The sequence below is a fragment of the Setaria viridis genome, chromosome 4, assembly GCF_005286985.2.
Source record: "Setaria viridis chromosome 4, Setaria_viridis_v4.0, whole genome shotgun sequence".
In the NCBI taxonomy this organism is placed as follows: Eukaryota; Viridiplantae; Streptophyta; class Magnoliopsida; order Poales; family Poaceae; genus Setaria; species Setaria viridis.
Genome location: NC_048266.2, coordinates 685,109 through 699,866, shown reverse-complemented (window position 1 = coordinate 699,866; position 14,758 = coordinate 685,109). Strand labels below are relative to the sequence as shown.

Below are 14,758 nucleotides of genomic sequence, written 5' to 3'. Positions count from 1 at the left end.
AGCCGTTTTGGAGCTGCATGACGGAGCGCTCCGCGAGGAGCCCTCGTAAACTCGCCCTCAGAGTGTTTTCGTAGAAAGTAGATGACAAAATTATTTGCATATTATTACCGCGTCGCCCAGGCTCGCTGCCTGCTGGGCCCCACGCACCTCCCCCTCATCTCCACTCCTTCACCCGTTCCCCTCCGTCTCTCTTCTCAGTTCTCACTGCCGGCGACGAGTGGGCGAGCAGCGGCGCCCTCCGCCACGTCTTCGCCGGGCCCTTTGCCGGCGGTGAGCACCCACCAGGCATGCCCGCCCCTTGTCTTCCCTTCCTCCACTGCTGCCCCCAGCTTCCGCTACCGCCTCCGCGGCCCGCCGTTTGCCGCCAGTTAGCCATCGCCTCTTCGCCGGGCCGCTGGAGCCCCATCACCTTCTCCGTCTCCAGGGCTCGCGTTCCAGACCCTCCGCGGCGGCGGGCTGCGGTTGTTAGCGGCCGCGCGGTGCGTGAGGAACAACAGCAGTGGGGGCGCGCGGGTGATGAGGACGGGGAGGACCTCGGGGAGGCGCTCGATAGGACGCGGCAGCTCGTTGAGTGCGCCATGTTCGCGGCCGTCGCTGGACTCGCCTACTTCCTCAGCAATTCCCTCGCCATTGAGGTCTGCTTCCTTCCTTCTGCCCCTTGCCTGTCTATTTGTTGATTTGTTTATGGGAATGCTGCTACTTGCCCTCTTCAAAGAGCCGTAAATATGCTTCCTTTTGTGTTGTTATGGTAGAAAATACCTTGACGGCCATTTGGTACAATCAAACTGAACTGATAGTCCACAATAATCAACGACGATTGAGGGGTCTGCTTGTTCTGTGATTAGAATGCTTCCACAACAAATTTTGCTGCTGTGCTGATACATAGGTCCCATATATTTGTTGTTTATTATTTGTTAAAGAAACCTCATCATGGGTTTCCTAACTGATTTAATGTCAAATGATCTGCATATTTTATTTAGAATTGAAGCCGCGTTAGTGTTACAATACAAGTTCTCTGAATGACCTGATCATTCTAAGAAATTGGGAACGGATTCAAATCAATTTCCGAAGATACAAACTGGGAAATGGAAAGACCTAACTAAATGTATTTTTCTACTCATCTGTTTGAATTTTAAATTTTAACCTATACAAGCATGTTTTGTGCGGAACATTGTGTCTAGAACTATCTTGATGTAATTACTTGAATGGTTATTTAGTACTAGTGGTTTTGGAACATTGTTTAGGGGGGATATAAAATTCACAGCAGATGGGTGAGGCATTGGTGATGACATCAGAATTTCGGTTGTTTGTCATGACATTTGCAAGCCGTAGGCCTTTATGACGTGTTTAGCAATGCAGAGTTGATGGCAATGCTTTGAAGCAAACTTATTCCTTTGTTTTCTTGCTGATGCAGAATTATTTTAGTTGCTTTTTTCCATTGCCGATAGTAATCTCCTCCTTAAGATGGGGACTAGAAGCTGGCAGGAAAACTGTGGTAAGTCCAATTAAATTGTTCACTTTAATTTATTATTTTGCCAAATTTATATAGCTGTTTCTTGAAATGCCTCACCAGGTGGCTACTGTTTTACTGCTATTCACATTATCTGGCCCTGTTAAAGCATCATCTTATCTGGTACGTAAAAATCTGCTTATATGTTATATTTTAGCTACCTATATTTGTTGGATTAAAGAATATAATGAAAGCATTGAGATTATTGCACTTATTCCCCTTACACATTCCTTGCACTTTTTTGCAGCTTATGCATGGAGTTGTCGGTCTCATCATGGGTACTGTTTGGAGGTGAGAAGTACAAAGGTTAAATTTGAAGCTTCTGCTTTCACCATTGGCTTCTTTCGCCGCAATATCTACTTATAGATTTAAGCATGCATGCATGCAAGTGATAACATTGTTTCCTCCTCTGTCATCAGATTGGAGACCAATTGGATTGTTTCCATCATCCTCTGCTCCATTGTAAATTCTCTGATCTTCGTTTTAAATTCCTTGCTGACCCATACAGATTATACATGGCATCTTCTTAAGCATCATGAGCTCTGGGTCTGAACCTGTAGCCTCACTATGAAGTTTGTCTATGGAGTTATTCAGGCATAAATTTACAGTTCTACATATAACTAAATCGAATTGTCTAGCTTAAAGCATTGTTTTAGTTGTAAATCTTATTAATCTTGGTGCTAGTTCTTGTCATAAAGTTACCAAGCCTTTTAAAACGAGGACTAAATTGCATGGAATTGTCCTTAAACTTGTCTTAGGATATGGTCAAGGTCCCTAAACTTATTAATTATGCCACACGAGGTCTAAATGTTGCTCATTACCATGGACATGATTACACAGCATGGTTCAAGATCTTCCAAATAATCAGAAACATATGAATGCAAATGCTAATTATGGGAGATTTGGACCTCACACTTAACAACTGCATTTTAAGATTTTAGGAATATGGATGATACTTTGGGACAAGTTTAAGGACCATGTAGATTTTACTCTTTATAAACCAGAACCAAATAGTTTTTGTCAAGTGAAGAGGGGTAAGACGTGTCCAGCTTGCTTTGTTCTTAACTTCATTTCTTATACAAGAATATGAACGAGTGAAACTTCAACATTGTATAAGAGCCATGGTGGGAACTGGTTATAGATTCTGGTACAAAATGTCAATAAAGGAGAAGGGGGTAATCCATTGGTTAAAATTATATCCAAATTGCTGAGCACCGTTACTTTTTAAAGGGTAAGAAGTAACCTGATATTTCCTGTCAGTTTTCCTTGCCGGTTTCATAAGATGGAAGTCTGATTTTTAAAAGAAATTAAGCCAACTGATCTCTGAAGTTGCGGCGATCTATGTTGTTGTTTTACAGCATGGAACAAGCTGAGTCTAATCTTACAATTCGTCTTGTAGGTCCGTGCCCTGGGAGCTTGTGGTTATGTGCTAGTGTCATCGTTTCTCATAAGAGAAAACATTCTCGCACTGGTACGTGTACTCATTCCCTATTCAACCTTAAGAGTAGATTTGATAAAAAGAATTTGTCTATTCAGTAACTTGTACTCAATTTCAGATAACGGTTAATATTCATGCTTCGTTGACATATATCCTAGCGGCAGCTGGTGTGAACTCAATTCCTTCCATGGATGCAATATATGTACTGTTTGGGACATTGGTAATTCCTGATCTGATAAGCTGGGCTTTTTGAACAAGCTGTTTCCAATTTTAACTTTGTTTTTCTGTTGCAGCTTCTACTTAACTGCGCATTCTTCGTCTTCCTCCTGCATGTATTGTATACAGTATTCCTGACGAAGCTTGGGATAAAGCCATCGCTGAGACCACCAAGATGGCTGGACAACGTTCTATGAAATTAGGAGTAGAAGGGCACCGTAGTGACTGTTTTACTAATTTGTGGATGGAAGCTGGCACTCTGACAGAGCCTGTAAAATGAGCTCTCTTGTTCAACCTTCTGGGTACATGATCCTTGTTGCGATAGTTAGTGAATGATCAAATGTGGTCTCAATTGTCAGCATATATATTACAGAATCAGCGAAGGATTTTAGTTAACAATATGCTCAAAATGTCCCAAGCAAATCAAAGCATGCAAAAAAAACTAGTCGAAAAAGTTCTTATCCCTCTCTAAGCTAATGCAGGTCGTTTTAGCTTTTTTATGCATAGTTTTTGCTATGCATATAGATTTAGTCTACGTCTAGATGTATAATAATATCTATGAATTTAGAAAAGCTAAAATAATCTACAATTTGTAAAGGAGTAAGTATAATCTATGCCGTCGATCACAAGATAAGCAGGTTGATGAGTATTAAGCAAGGCTACAGCAGAGGTTATTGGTATTATCAGCCGTCAGGAAGTTGAGGAGTCCAGCATTACGTCAACTCCTGCCGAAGGCGTATTCTCTTCACAAGGCTCAGGACTCAGAGCTACGCGAACCGAGCACGGAGGCGTATTTTTTCCGACCATAGAAGCAGCAGAGGCGCGCGTAATTGTTCCACTCGCGCAGGCGCAGTTCGAATCGCCTCAGTTCTTCTCCGGCGGCCGGCACCAATCCTTCAGCCGTGGAATGGCGGAGGCGGAGGTGGGGGCGGCGGAGCTGTGCTGCATCTCTCACGCGTTCGACCGCGCCGCTCGCCGGGACCCCGACCGCCTCGCCGTCATCCACGCGCCGGCCTCAGGCGGCGACGGCGAGGAGCGCCGCTTCACCTGCGCGGACCTCCTCGCCGCCGTCGCCTCTCTCTCCCGCCGCATCGCCGCCGCACATGGCGGCACTCCCACCGACCGCCTCGAGCACCCAGGTGCGTCAACCGCGGTGCCCGCTCTGTTGTTTGTGCTGCTAGTTCGTTCCCTCCCTGTTGTAATTTCGTGTCCGGAGCTGATCCCCAACGAATTCGGAATGGACCCTAGGATCTCGGGGAGGCGGCGCGGAGCCGAGGGTTGTCGGGGTGCACGCCTCGCCGTCGGTGGAGTACGTCGTCGCCGTCCTCGCCGTGCTCAGGTGCGGCGAGGCGTTCCTGCCGCTGGACCCGGCGTGGCCAGAGGAGAGGGTCTCGTCGGCCGTCTCGGCTTCCAACGCTGCCCTCGTCGTCTCATCAGTTGGGTCGCAAGGAGCCCCCGTGTTTGAGAGCAGCCCTTGCCCTGTTCTGCACTTGGGTGGTGACATCCGGCAATGGTCTCGGGACGAAAATGGTGGAGAGGACCTTGCCTGGCCGTGTGAGCGCGACAGACCCAGGAAGTTCTGCTATGTGATGTTTACCTCTGGTTCCACTGGGAAACCCAAGGGCGTTTGTGGCACCGAGAAAGGTACTCTATGCCCTTGTTGGAGCTCGGTTGCTTGAGCTCTGTTCACTGCATAATCTTGTGCAGATGTTGATAAACCTTACCCCTCGTTTTTCTCTTTGTTGTGATTTTGACATCACTAATGAATAGGTCTCAGTATGTTTCTAAAATTAAAGTGTTAACCATTGGGAAAAAATTGTATACTATTTGTTCACGGTCATGATTGTCTTATGGTAATGAAATGTCTTGTTCAGTCAATTCTACTAAGGAAATTACATATAGTCACACCTGAAATTTTATTGGTATCAGAAATCTAGAATATATATGGCCAGGTCCGTGTTGAGGTAGTTTGTCTTAGTCTCTCAGAGCATAGGGTTTATTTTTTACTTTTTCTTTTTTTGCCATGGTGTTGTCTTTTACTGTTTCAGATTGTACTTCTAGGTTCACTTTGGCAGCGACCTTACGAACACTTGTTTCTTTTGCTACCATATCATAGGTCTTCTCAATCGCTTTTCGTGGATGCAAAGAAGGAATCCTCTGTGTTCAGATGATGTGTTGTTGTTTAAGACATCTATCAGCTTTGTTGACCATCTACAGGAGTTCCTTTCTGCGGCGTTGACTTGCACAACACTTGTCATTCCTCCTCCCAGTGAGTGGAGAGCTAATCCAGCATCCTTGGCCAACTTGATTAAGGTTGCATGGATCTTTTGCCTAATGAAACGCTAACATGCTTATTGTGGTGGAAATAGTAGGGAACACAAAAGGATGTACTGCTTTCCGTGGCAATTAGGTTTATTACAAAATGTTCCATTAGCGTGCCTGCTTGTTTTTGACACATACAGAGGGAGTCTTTCAGAGAAACTTTGCTAATATAGCCATTCTAAATTTTGATTACAAATTACATTTAATGTATTGAGTTTGGATGTTCAGAAATTATACAACTAGATTTGTCTTGGAAAATATTTTCATAAAAGCGTACATTTCTATAGTATTATAAGTGTACTACAAAAAAGTAGTAGTCAAAGTTGTGTTTTGTAGACTATTGTTGTCTGAAATGTCACTTATTTGCGACTGGAGGGAGTGCAAAGCTTACTATTCCCTTCATTCGTTTTGGCATAGCATTGACATTGCATTTGCATCTTACTTGTCATCCTAGGTTTACCGGATATCAAGGATGACTTTGGTTCCATCACTTATGGAGATAATACTACCTGCCCTGGCGAAAAAACTTCCTGATGGCTGTAACCCACTTAAGATCCTAATAGTTAGCGGGGAACTTCTTTCAGTCTTGTTGTGGAAGAGGGTCTATGAAGTTCTGCCAGAGACTACTATCATAAATCTGTATGGAACAACGGAGGTGATGATATTTCTATTGTTTCAGATGAATTTGAGGGGGTTTTTTTGGCTGGCATGTGGACATGTGGTTGTGGCTTGCTTTTCTTAGAATATAATAACGATTTTTTTTTTTGCCTTATCTTTGTGTAATGGTAGCCTCATGACCAGGAGTGCTTTGGTGACTTGTTTGGTTTACGGCATTTATTAACCACAATTTTTTGTTCCATGCTGCCGTTTACCCCCTACATATACAAATCATGTGATTTCTGACAAGATGCATTCACTTTCCAAGCTGACCACTAATAATATTCTAATATGAGAACATGTCTGGATTGACCAAGTGAAATCAGTTATAGTGTGTTTCATAGTTCCATTAGACTATATGTTCACAGTATCATACCATCATGTTAGAGCACAATTTTAAGAGTTTGCAGATGCACTTATGTTTCAGGTTTCTGGTGACTGTACATTCTTTGACTGCAAAGATTTGCCTACAATTTTGGAGCGAGAAGACTTGAACAGTGTGCCAATTGGATTTCCTATTTCAAATTGTGAGGTTTCTCTTGTCACTGAAGATGGACTTGGAGATGAAGGTGAAATCTCTGTCAGTGGAGCATGCTTGTTTTCTGGCTATTTAGCTGATCCCATGACAAGTAACGGCCTTGGCGACAATGGAATTTCAGCATACTATAAAACAGGTGACTTTGGTCGACGCCTAAAGACCGGTGAACTTATTTTCCTTGGGAGAAAGGACCGTACCGTTAAGATTTATGGGCAGCGTTTCTCACTGGAGGAGGTAGAATCCACCTTAAGGGAACATCCTGATGTCAGTGACGCTGCTGTTACTTTTCAAGGTAATGGATCTCTTGATTTTAAGGCATACCTGGTGCTGAAGAGTAACGATGAATTTCCGAAATGTTATAGTCGATTAAATTCTTCTCAAGATATCATGGCACCACTTCGAAGTTGGCTCATCATGAAGCTTCCACTAGCTATGGTTCCAAGGCTTTTTATCCCCATGGAATCATTGCCTTTGACTTTGTCAGGAAAGATTGACTATGCAAAGTTATCTAGCTTGGAGTGGGCATTGGGACCTTGTGAAATTGAGTCAGAAAACAGTCCAGTTGATGCTCATATGCAAGTTATCAAAAAGGTACGTTCTTATCCTTAATGACTGTTGCTATACTTTATTCTTACCCTTTCTCCTAAGAAACAAACTGTTAATTCTGCCATTTAATTTCAGTAATTATTTTTGTGTATATTATTTATTCATGATTTATTGACATAATTTGTACTGAAATAGGCATTTTCTGATGCCCTACTTGTTGATGAAGTTTCCGAGTATGATGATTTCTTTGCCTTGGGCGGTAACTCAATTGCTGCTGCACATGTGGCTCACAAGTTGGAGATTGATATGAGACTACTTTATATCTATACCACTCCTGCTAAGCTTTTGCATGCTTTATTTGTGGAGAGCAGTTGTGTCGTTTCTCCTACACATGAGTTTCACAACAGGAAGAGGTTGAAAGTATCAGCAAGCATACCAGGCTCCTTCGATCCAGTTTCTGCACATTTGGATAATAACTTACATGGGAAAGGGAATATAGATGAAGAAGGCAAACATGATCACTTTGCTGGGAATCATGTAAATGAAACAGTTGGCCAGCTTAATAAAAATATGAATAATGATAGATACCGGGTGAAAGATCTCTGCTCAGATGCATGCTTGAATGATGGAATTTTCAGTGGCAGCCCATCGTCACCATGGATCCTAAATTTTTACTTGCAAAAGAAGTGGTCTTTTGGTCGTTGCAATAGATTTATGCATGGTTATGAAGGGATCCTACAAGTTGAAGATTTTTGCACATCTATTCCATACAACAAAAGAGGTTACCTCGTGAAACTTTGGGACATTCTTCTGGATTCATGTGTTGATGCTTCACCTTTGCTTGTTGTGAACAATGGGATGGTTAACATTTTTATTGGTTCTCATTCACACTTGTTTCTCTGCATTGATGGTTGTAGGTGAGCATTACTTGTTGCAGGAAAATTATGTTTCTTTTAATTAGGATCCATGTGCCTCATCTGCTCTAAAGCCTTTCTTTCTTTTAGCTTATGCTACCAGTCATTTGTTACATTTAAATTTGATTTGATGGGAAAACTAGTTCCATCTTGTGTGTGAACGCTGAATTTTGTTAGAATTTGCTTCTAATTTGTTTTGCAGCGGTTCAGTGAGGTGGAGTGTCAAATTGGAAGGTCGTATTGAGTGTTCTGCCGCAATAACTGGTGATTTCTCAGAGGTAACATTGTAACAGTAACTCTTGAACTTCACCTAAAAAATTAACCAGTTTATTAAGCATTCTGACAGTTCATGCATATATTTTCTACAGGTTGTCATTGGATGTTATAAAGGGAAAATTTACTTCCTTGATATGTCTACAGGAAAACTATCCTGGACCTTTCAAACTGATGGGGAGGTACTTTGACCTGGGAAACTTTTCTGCTTTCTTAGAATTTCATTCATTTACATTTGTGTTGGAATGTCGAAAAGTGTCATGGTTGGCAGGACATACTACAGGAAGAGGAAAGGTAAGGTAGTGGCAGGTTAGGAATATGTGTTGGGACCCTTTGGGCCCAATGGTCATTGGAATAATTGAATTAGATTGAATTCTATCTATAAAGAATCAATATAATAGGTAGCTTAGGGTGAAGTCATCTCCCCTATATATATGAGGAGATTTGTGTTAATGAGAATTAAGAAGTAATTTGGGATTTGTCCCATCCAACTCTCCTGCCTCCCTGCGCCAGCACCCCATCCTTCCTGCGCCATCTCTCTACTTCCCTCCCCTAGGCGCCCATGGCCGCCACCCCCTCTAAAACCCTAACAAAAAGGTCACAGTTCTCCAACTGTTGAGTTCTGGTGTGTTGATCACACAGTTAACGTTCTATGAAAGATATGTAATGACTATTTTCATATAATATAGGATATGTAATGGTACGTTAAGGTCATTACGTGAAAGAACACCTTAAGCATGTTCATTGCTACAATGAACCATACTGTTATCATCCCGTGTCTCAAATTACTAAATTAGGGATTCTTTTTTTTCAGGTAAAAATGCAACCAGTTGTGGACAGGACGAGGAACTTAATATGGTACTTCTATAACTTTTCCTTTTCACTTTCATCCAATATGCACGAGTATTCATTGTGTTTTCTCTGCTATATATATCCTTTTTGGTACCTTTCGTCCTTACTGCTATTCCCCTGTACCTCCTAATTGCTCTCAAAGTCCCAAAATGGTTTATCAAAGCTATTGACAAAATCAGAAAAGGTTTCTTGTGGAAAGGAAGAAAGGAAGTGAATGGTGGCTGCTGCCTAGTGGCTTGGGAGAAGGTTAACAGACCCATCGACCTTGGTGGCCTTGGAATCCATAATCTGGAAATCATGGGATGGGCTCTACAAATGAGATGGCTTTGGTTGAAAAAACCAAACCAGATCGGCCATGGGCTGGCCTAGATGTCCCTGTTCATACTAACTCCCTTGCCATGTTTGCCATTTCGATGGTGACATCTATTGGTAATGGGGCAAATACCCTGCTCTGGTCTGATCATTGGTTGCATGGCTGTTCCTTGGAAGAACTAGCACCTGAAATTCATAAAAGTGTTCCCATGAGGATAAGGAGACAAAGAACAGTGGAGCAAGCCCTGCATGATCGCACCTGGGTCGCTGACATAAGGGGAGCTCTTAGCATGGCTGGTCTAACTGAATATCTGCAACTACGGGATGCCCTGGCTGACATTACTCTACCAATCCGATGACCTGCACAGGTGGAAGCTCGAAGCCTCGGGCCAGTTCTCTACTAGATCAGCATACAGGGCATTCTTTGTCGGTTCTATAACTTTTGAACCCTGGAAACGGCTCTGGAAATCATGGGCTCCAGGAAAATGTAAAACGTTTATTTGGTTGGCCATCCGAAACCGTTGTTGGACAGCTGACCAACAACAACAACAACATAGCCTTTCAGTCCCAAGCAAGTTGGGGTAGGCTAGAGTTGAAACCCAACAAGAGCCACAAATCAGGGTTTGGGCACATGAATAGCTGTTTTCCAAACACTCCTATCCAGGGCTAAATCTTTGGGTATATTCCATCCCTTCAAATCTCCTTTTATTGCCTCTTCCCATGTCAATTTTGGTCTTCCTCTGCCTCTCTTCACATTACTGTCACACCTTAGGGTTCCACTATGCACCGGTGCTTCTGGAGGCCTTCGTTGGACATGTCCAAACCATCTCAGCCGGTGTTGGATAAGCTTTTCTTCAATTGGTGCTACCCCTAATCTATCACGTATATGTGAACAGCTGACTGATTGGAAAAAAGGGGACTTCCTCACCCTGAGCAGTGCCCTCTCTGCGATCAAGAAAGTGAGACAGTTCAGCATATATTAACCTCATGTGTATTTGCTGGACAGTTTTGGCACAGCATCCTCCAGCCACTGAATTTGTCCAACCTGGTGCCGAACCGCAGGATCAGTTCCTTTGCGGATTGGTGGAGGAAATCCTTGAGGAAAGTTCAGAAACAGCAGAAGAAGGGATTTAATTCCCTGATTATACTTGGAGCATGGGCCCTTTGGAAACATCGCAATGCCTGTGTCTTTGAAGGTACTGCTCCTTGCATTCAGGGGGCTACACAGGCTTTCAAGGATGAAATCCAACTGTGGCAGCTCGCTGGGGCCAAGGGGCTAAATGCCCTGGACCTAGGGAGGCTGCTGGTCTAGAGTGTGGCTGAGGTAGCCCGGTCAGGTCCTTTTTCTTGCTTAAGCTGTAAGTTTCTTTGTAAGTTGAGACCTCACACCTCTCACTATGGTCCAAGGTGAGATGGTGTTTCTGTAATTGGCCTTTTTATTCTCTCTTAATATAAAGATACGCAGCTCTCCTGCGTGTTCGAGAAAAAAATCCTTTTTGGTGAAAACATTATTTTTGTGCAATATAAAAGTCTAGTTTTCTGTTGATATCAAAGGTCTATCCAGCTTGACCTCTTTTCTATCAGAGATGTAGCATAAAATGTGCACGGAAGATATCTCTAATTCTATGCAGCTGAATTGTTTTTAACTAATAACACTGCCATGTATGTTTCGCAGGTGTGGCTCCTATGACCATTACTTATATGCTTTAAATTACAAAGATCATTGCTGCACTTACAAAATTTCTTGTGGTGGAAGCATTTATGGTTCTCCTGCTGTAGACATGGTACTAATTCACAGTAAGCATATTTACAATTTACTGAATATTCAGATGGTCTCTATTAATATTATGTCATCTATTACCTCCTTGCAGGCACAAAACATAATCTATGTCGCATCTACGAGTGGCCTTGTGGCTGCAGTGTCATTTGAGGTGATTTAAGATGTACTCTTATAACTTTATATGGCAAAAGCACTCATGTTTTTTTCCCCTCTCCTCATTAGCATGTTGTCTGTTCATGGGATGTCTTCACTCTCCAGCAAAACTTGATAACACGAATGAGTACATTAATAACATTTCAACATTGAATGTTTAGAGTCTTCACTGATTTCTTTTGGTGGAACAGGAACCATCATTCAAGATGATTTGGCAATATGAAGCTGGTGCACCAATATTTGGTTCTCTCGCCTTAGATCATCAAAGTGGAAAAGGTATTTCAACAAACATTTGACATTGATATCCTGGAATATATGCACACATACTAATATACTTTGTCAAAAAAAGCTTGTTAGTGCATAATAATACCTTATCATCAATAAGAACTATATCGCATTGAATGTTGTAGGGCAACTCTTCACTGATCAAGCATCATTTCCTGGTTATATACAATCATGTTTAAGGATGGCAAGGTCAATGCTTGTAGGGTGCGATTTCGTCCAGTTGCACCATACTAAATCAGCCTCTATGTATACACGTTGCATCTTTTCTGACATTATATCAAGATCTGAATATATATATGCCATCTTTTTCATACCTCATGCCAATCTGAGCCAACATAGAGTGTGCTATATATTTTTTTTCTTCTATGTGCAGACTGACAGTTTTGTGCTGATTACTACACTTGCAACATGCAGTTATTTGTTGCTTGGTGAATGGCCTAGTTATCGCATTGAACTCACAAGGCACTGTTATTTGGAAGGTATTTTTCTTTTTCCCCATACCTGTGTTTTTTTAGCCAGGGGAAATACATATGTATAGTCGACTAAGAAAAAAAATGAGCTATCGAAGCTTACAATGTGAACTAACTTGGCCATATATCACATGGCTTCAACAAGAAAGAGAAAAAATATATTCACACTGATTTTGCCACATTTCATCTGATTTTCTTGTGTTATGCGGTCTCAACATATTTATTTGTGTCCAAAGTCATAACTACTTGTTAAAAATCCAGGCAGCTGTTGGTGGTCCTATTTTTGCTGGTGCATGTTTGTCACCCACTCTCCCATATCAGGTGTGGTCTCTGTTTATATGCACTTTCGACAATCACTTCATGTATAGTGTGGATCTTTTGTCCTGTGTTCATAGAACTATTTCATTCTTGAGTGTATATTATTTACATTCTTGAGTGGATCTTTTGGCACTACTGGCTTGAGCTTTACTGCATTGATAATGTTATGTGTTTCCAGTTTGAATGAAACTAAGCAAATCTTTTGCCTTATGTCACTGACAGGTGCTTATACCTTCCCGTGATGGCAGTTTATACTCTTTCGATATTGTAAGTTTTGATTTCCTTGTACCTTTTAATTTAGTGACTAATGAAACATGCACGTTAAACAGTTTGCTTCATGTCATCAATATATATTTTTTGAACATGGTGCTTCCAAATTGTCATTTGTGGTAGTTGAAGTTGTTGCTCTGCTGCCTTTCTTTTAAAGATACATATTTGTTTTCAGATTCTAATTTGGCTATTGCTGGTAGTTTTAAGAAACACTTGTCTGAACCAATTAAGCTGTGCTTATGGTGTTTTGGAATAATAGGTACGTAAAAGGTTATTTTCACAGAAGTGTTACCTAGCAAATTTAAAACTTTTGTTTTGGTACCCATAACATAAGAATGACAGTTTTTCACAAACATATTCAAGTAGTTGATGCAAAAAATTGTGACCTTTTCTTGCATTTTGGTGGTCCTTCTTTTCGTTATTAGTGCATACCACAGTAGGGGGTTTCTTCTACTTTTTTCTGTAAAAAGATTCATTGTGTGAAGTGATTTTTCATGTACAACTTCTTGTTGCAGGCTTCTGGTGCCCTTCTTTGGGTATACAATGTTGGGGATCCAATTACTGCATCTGCTTTTGTTGATGAGCTGTTAACATCAGAGTCATTCGGACCATCTGAGAGGTACTGAACTTACTGGTTGCGTAGTCATTAACTTAGCTATTCAATGTAAAGGAAATGACATGTCTGCCTTTTCTTTTCAGATTTGCTTGTGTCTGCACGAGTTCTGGGAAGGTCCATGTCATCAGGATTAGAGCTGATGCTAAGCAGGAGCAAGCTGGCAGAGGTGTTAAATATGAGCAGTTGGTCCAAGGATTGGCGTCCATTGATCTTCCAGGCGACATATTTTCATCACCCTTGATGATTGGTGGACGCATCTTTGTTGGATGCAGAGATGATCGGTTGCATTGTCTCACGGTCACCACATAGCTTCAAGCGATTTCATCGGAGGGGTTATAATTCGCCATGCCTGGCTGGCCGCTCGACATCATGTCTTCTGCGACGAGCCTTTTCTTACTACTAAGGCGCAGGGCAAAGCACAGTGCGTGATAGGACATGATGCCCCGAGGAAAGTATTCTGAGTGGCCTGATCATTCGACAATCGGCTAGGGATGAGTGGAGGCTCCATCTCCTGGTGGTTGGATCTCCAATGGTTACCTTGCACGTCTGCACATGTAGAGCCTGCTCGCATCGCAAGTGCTGCCTGATTACCTGAAGGTCATTGATCGAGTGAGTGCTTGCCTTCCAACCTCACGTTGCCATCACGGGACTTGCATTCACCCCACGTTAACCATTGTTGGTACCCTGCAGGGCTGTTGAGTCATGCTTTTGTTCCCTGTGTTCTCCCGACTTTATCAGCGGTGACTGAACCGAAGCTGACTGTTTTGCCCGCAGCAATAGGCAGAGGCTGTACAATTGCTCACACACCATGTCCGGTGTGATGGGCAGAGAGCCGTTGAAATTGATGTAGATAGACCAATGCAAGCAGTGTTGTAGCTGCAGTTTCGTTCTACTTGTTGCACAGAAGCCAAAACTTTCAGTGAGGCATAGTACATTTATACTATTTTATGTTTTGATGGGACAATGTCCCTCAAGAAAATGTATTAAAATCAATCCTACACTCTGAATATAGCATGTGCAAGTTTACTTTGGATTAGAGTTTCCTTGTTCCAATTTTCAAAGGGGGACTCTGTAAAAAAAAGCTGACAAGTTGCAATGACATTGAAGCAGGCATGAGTCTTAACAATTCTTTTTCGTGTAGTTCAAAATTTGATCAGGTAAACAATCCTGATTACTGTCAAGTTGCCGCTGCAAAAAGGTAAAGTTTGACCGATATTACCTTGAGCCAAGGTATTATCTTGCTGCCATTTACCTAGAAGAAACGTGCCAAGACATTATTTCTTGGACA

The 14,758-nt window shown here is 42.1% G+C and overlaps 2 protein-coding genes across 9 annotated transcripts; both read left to right on the top strand.

Moving 5' to 3' along the window:
* The first annotated feature begins 120 nt into the window (after positions 1 to 120).
* Positions 121 to 3,565, top strand: LOC117852103 (uncharacterized). The gene is made up of 8 exons (XM_034734044.2): positions 121 to 635; positions 1,415 to 1,495; positions 1,574 to 1,633; positions 1,758 to 1,801; positions 1,930 to 1,972; positions 2,910 to 2,981; positions 3,067 to 3,168; positions 3,242 to 3,565. Exons 1-8 carry the CDS (start codon positions 288 to 290, stop codon positions 3,359 to 3,361), a joined length of 870 nt encoding a protein of 289 aa, XP_034589935.1. The 5' UTR covers positions 121 to 287; the 3' UTR covers positions 3,362 to 3,565.
* A 311-nt stretch (positions 3,566 to 3,876) lies between these two features.
* LOC117852098 (putative acyl-activating enzyme 19) lies at positions 3,877 to 14,506 on the top strand. Of its 8 annotated transcripts, none has more exons than XR_004639745.2 (18): positions 3,888 to 4,303; positions 4,413 to 4,808; positions 5,281 to 5,477; positions 5,941 to 6,141; positions 6,571 to 7,272; positions 7,423 to 8,144; positions 8,344 to 8,419; positions 8,510 to 8,596; positions 9,229 to 9,272; positions 11,254 to 11,362; positions 11,450 to 11,509; positions 11,703 to 11,787; positions 11,922 to 11,985; positions 12,211 to 12,275; positions 12,528 to 12,587; positions 12,807 to 12,851; positions 13,370 to 13,473; positions 13,554 to 13,591. XR_004639745.2 is itself a non-coding variant. In XM_034734037.2 (18 exons), the coding sequence occupies exons 1-18, from the start codon at positions 4,072 to 4,074 to the stop codon at positions 13,777 to 13,779; spliced, it is 3,321 nt and encodes a 1,106-aa protein (XP_034589928.1). In that variant the 5' UTR covers positions 3,973 to 4,071; the 3' UTR covers positions 13,780 to 14,506. The 8 variants fall into 8 exon arrangements, 3 of the variants coding, with proteins under 3 accessions (XP_072149079.1, XP_034589928.1, XP_034589926.1); XR_004639744.2 differs by having other exon boundaries at positions 11,922 to 12,000; XM_034734037.2 differs by lacking the exon at positions 11,922 to 11,985 and having other exon boundaries at positions 3,973 to 4,303; positions 6,571 to 6,712; positions 6,803 to 7,272; positions 13,554 to 14,506.
* The last annotated feature ends 252 nt before the right edge of the window (positions 14,507 to 14,758 follow it).

Bases quoted from the DNA above. Each gene is read 5' to 3' on its own strand.
- LOC117852103 (XM_034734044.2), top strand. From the start codon at position 288: ATGCCCGCCCCTTGTCTTCCCTTCCTCCACTGCTGCCCCCAGCTTCCG. The intron at 1,496-1,573 runs GTAAGTCCAATT...ATGCCTCACCAG, and splicing joins AAGCTGGCAGGAAAACTGTG to GTGGCTACTGTTTTACTGCT. The intron at 3,169-3,241 runs GTAATTCCTGAT...TTTCTGTTGCAG, and splicing joins ATGTACTGTTTGGGACATTG to CTTCTACTTAACTGCGCATT.
- LOC117852098 (XM_034734035.2), top strand. From the start codon at position 4,072: ATGGCGGAGGCGGAGGTGGGGGCGGCGGAGCTGTGCTGCATCTCTCAC. The intron at 8,145-8,343 runs GTGAGCATTACT...TTTGTTTTGCAG, and splicing joins CTCTGCATTGATGGTTGTAG to CGGTTCAGTGAGGTGGAGTG. The intron at 12,276-12,527 runs GTATTTTTCTTT...TTAAAAATCCAG, and splicing joins AAGGCACTGTTATTTGGAAG to GCAGCTGTTGGTGGTCCTAT.